Source organism: Entelurus aequoreus, linkage group LG08, assembly GCF_033978785.1.
Source record: "Entelurus aequoreus isolate RoL-2023_Sb linkage group LG08, RoL_Eaeq_v1.1, whole genome shotgun sequence".
NCBI lineage: Eukaryota > Metazoa > Chordata > Actinopteri > Syngnathiformes > Syngnathidae > Entelurus > Entelurus aequoreus.
In genome coordinates, this window is record NC_084738.1 from 23,870,220 (window position 1) to 23,872,719 (window position 2,500).

General features: G+C 45.1%; 1 protein-coding gene across 4 annotated transcripts in view; it reads left to right on the forward strand.

Annotated features, from left to right (window-relative positions):
* The window catches only part of bahcc1b (BAH domain and coiled-coil containing 1b), a 209,877-nt gene that overhangs the window by 100,607 nt on the left and 106,770 nt on the right, over positions 1-2,500 (forward strand). For 3 of the 4 annotated variants that reach the window (XM_062056041.1, XM_062056039.1, XM_062056040.1), the window contains one exon: positions 2,174-2,500. This exon is cut by the window's right edge and continues 22 nt beyond it. The exons of the other annotated variant lie outside the window; for it this stretch is intronic. In XM_062056041.1, coding sequence (XP_061912025.1) covers positions 2,351-2,500 — 150 coding nt within the window. In that variant the 5' untranslated portion in view covers positions 2,174-2,350. The remainder of the gene's footprint in view (positions 1-2,173) is intronic. 4 annotated transcript variants of the gene reach the window in all.

Sequence of the window (2,500 nt, forward strand, 5' to 3'; positions counted from 1 at the left end):
TATGGTTTCTCCCACCGCCCCCAACGGTCACTTATTTCCCACTTATTTCCACATTCAGTTCATTTAAAAAGTAATTACTATTTGTTTGATATATTTTTGACCTTATTGTGTGTGAGAAACCGTGTCCCCTGTAGTCCCTTCCCAAGATAAATCCTACCCCCAAATAGCAACCTCCTAGCTCGGCATGAAGGCTGTGCCTGACGCCGGGCGTCAATGCGTCTCGGCTGGGCTTGTCTATCTTGTTTAGCCGGTATCTTCAGCTCCGGGATTTAATATGCTGGTTTGAATATCCTGGGTATATACTGCATTAACTCGACTCCATTGTGTCTCCATAATGCGGATTGCATTTTAACTTCGCGATGTCATGCATTTCTGTCGGGTTTTGTTCATAAAATTGGGATTTTGCTGATGTTTTTCCAATGAATGCAATGCGTATCAGATCCACATGTTGTCACTTTTTGTCGTCTTTTTACATCGTTGTTGTTTCATTTATTTGGCTGGTTTGACCCATCGTGCGTGGAGCAGTCGTGTGTACGCAGTCCGGGGTCCAGTGAATCTTACACACACACACACACACACACACACACACACACACACACACACACACACACACACACACACACACACACACACACACACACACACACACACACACACACACACACACACACACACACACACGCCTAAACATACTGACACGCACGTGTATGCGCACGCACTACATCGCTTCCAAATCGTCATTTTCCCCTCAACTCGCGCCGTGGTGTTTGCGTGGCGTGCAATAACTCCCTACTTTTAGATGCAGGCTGTTAAATGTATAGCCTGAGTGGCTGTCTGTTTACGTCCAATGTAAACACGACGACGTGTGTGTTTACGGCTCAGGAGAAAGGAGGGGAGAAAAAAATATATATGTATAGAGCCATGTCAGAGCAGAGTTGTTATGATCGCTGTCCCGTGGAGAAAGACCATTGTTTCTTCCCACGGAGAGTCCATTTTGCTCCTTTTTAACACTCCTTTACAGAATTTGTCATATATGCACAGCAGTAAATTGCATCTATTTCTTCTGGGTAATAACACACATTTATTAATACTTTCTGCACCCCATCAAGTTACATGTGTTTGCATGCAAAATGCATGCATTTAGTTTGCATTATTGCAACTTCCACATTAACGCTCTTCACGACTCTGCATACAAAATGCATGTTTTTTGGTTTAACATTCTTATTCATAAAAATCTGTGCTCCAGTGGAGCATATTTCTGTCCTTTGTTCCTTCCCCCAGCAGCTCTGTGTATGCACCTTTAAAGGCCCAATAGATGACTCTTGCTGCGTCACATGGAGCCCTATTTAAGTAAATGACCCGGGCTATAAGGCATATATATAAAGTTGGTGGTTTTTTCTTTCTATTTCACGTGTTTATTGCCACGCTTTCTCGCGCCCACGCGGCGTAATGGTGATTTGATTTGTGATTACACGCACACGCACCAAATACAAGTTGTTGTTTCATTTATGAGAAACTAGTGAATAGTGACGTCACCTGTAAGAGAAAAAGTAAGTTACACGAATGGGTGAAAAAAAAAAAAAAGTCCAAACTTGAATAAGTCATACAAAAAATGTCTTCATTCGAACGCGCTCATCTTTTATCGACAAATGAGATTTGGTGACAAGTAAATTGTGCAATTTTTGCAGAACAATGGTCACAAAACGACTGCTTGTCCACGTGATTTTTGATATATTTGCATGCAGGCTTCTAGATGAAGAAGTCTGATCAGTCATTATTTACATGATGTGTGTATGATTTGCTGCTACTTTTTTCTCTCTCTCTCTCTTTTTTTTTTTTTTTTTAGCTCGTGTGTGTGTGTGCGCGTGCGTGGGTTGGTCACAAGACCAAGGGAGGCAAGCCAAAATAGAGCTTGGATGTATGGAGTAAATCACATTTTATACAGTAACACTGCAAATGAAGATAAAATGTGCATATGACGCAATTTTTTTGGAAAGTGCAGACAACGCATTTGTTGTTGTTTACCGTTTGTGTGTGTGTGTGTGTGACTGTGTGTGTGTGTGAGTGTGTGTGTGTGCGTGCGTGCGTGCGTGTGTCTTTTCTGCACGACTCCATCCCAGCTCGGCTCATTCTTGTCAGCGCGTTGACGTGTCTCCTCTCCTGTCTCCTGCAGGAGATGACGGGGACTCACTCTCCTGCGCCCCGCCTAACTCCAGCTCCGCACAACGCGCGGGGATCCCGAAGTTCATAAAAGGGGGATTATTTTTTTTTTTTGCATCTCGGCGCCTGCAGACCTTCGGTGCCTCGGGATTTTACGTCGGGATTTTGGGATTTATCGCTTATCGGCCGGATGGAAAGCCGTGATTTCGCTCCCCCGCACCACCTCCTGACCGAGCGGAGCGCGTTGGCTCACGGCGCCGCGTCTCAGATGGCGTCAGGCGGCCACGGCTCCGTGCAGCCCCCGGCGCACTTCCAGCCGGGGAAGTACTTCTCGTCCCAT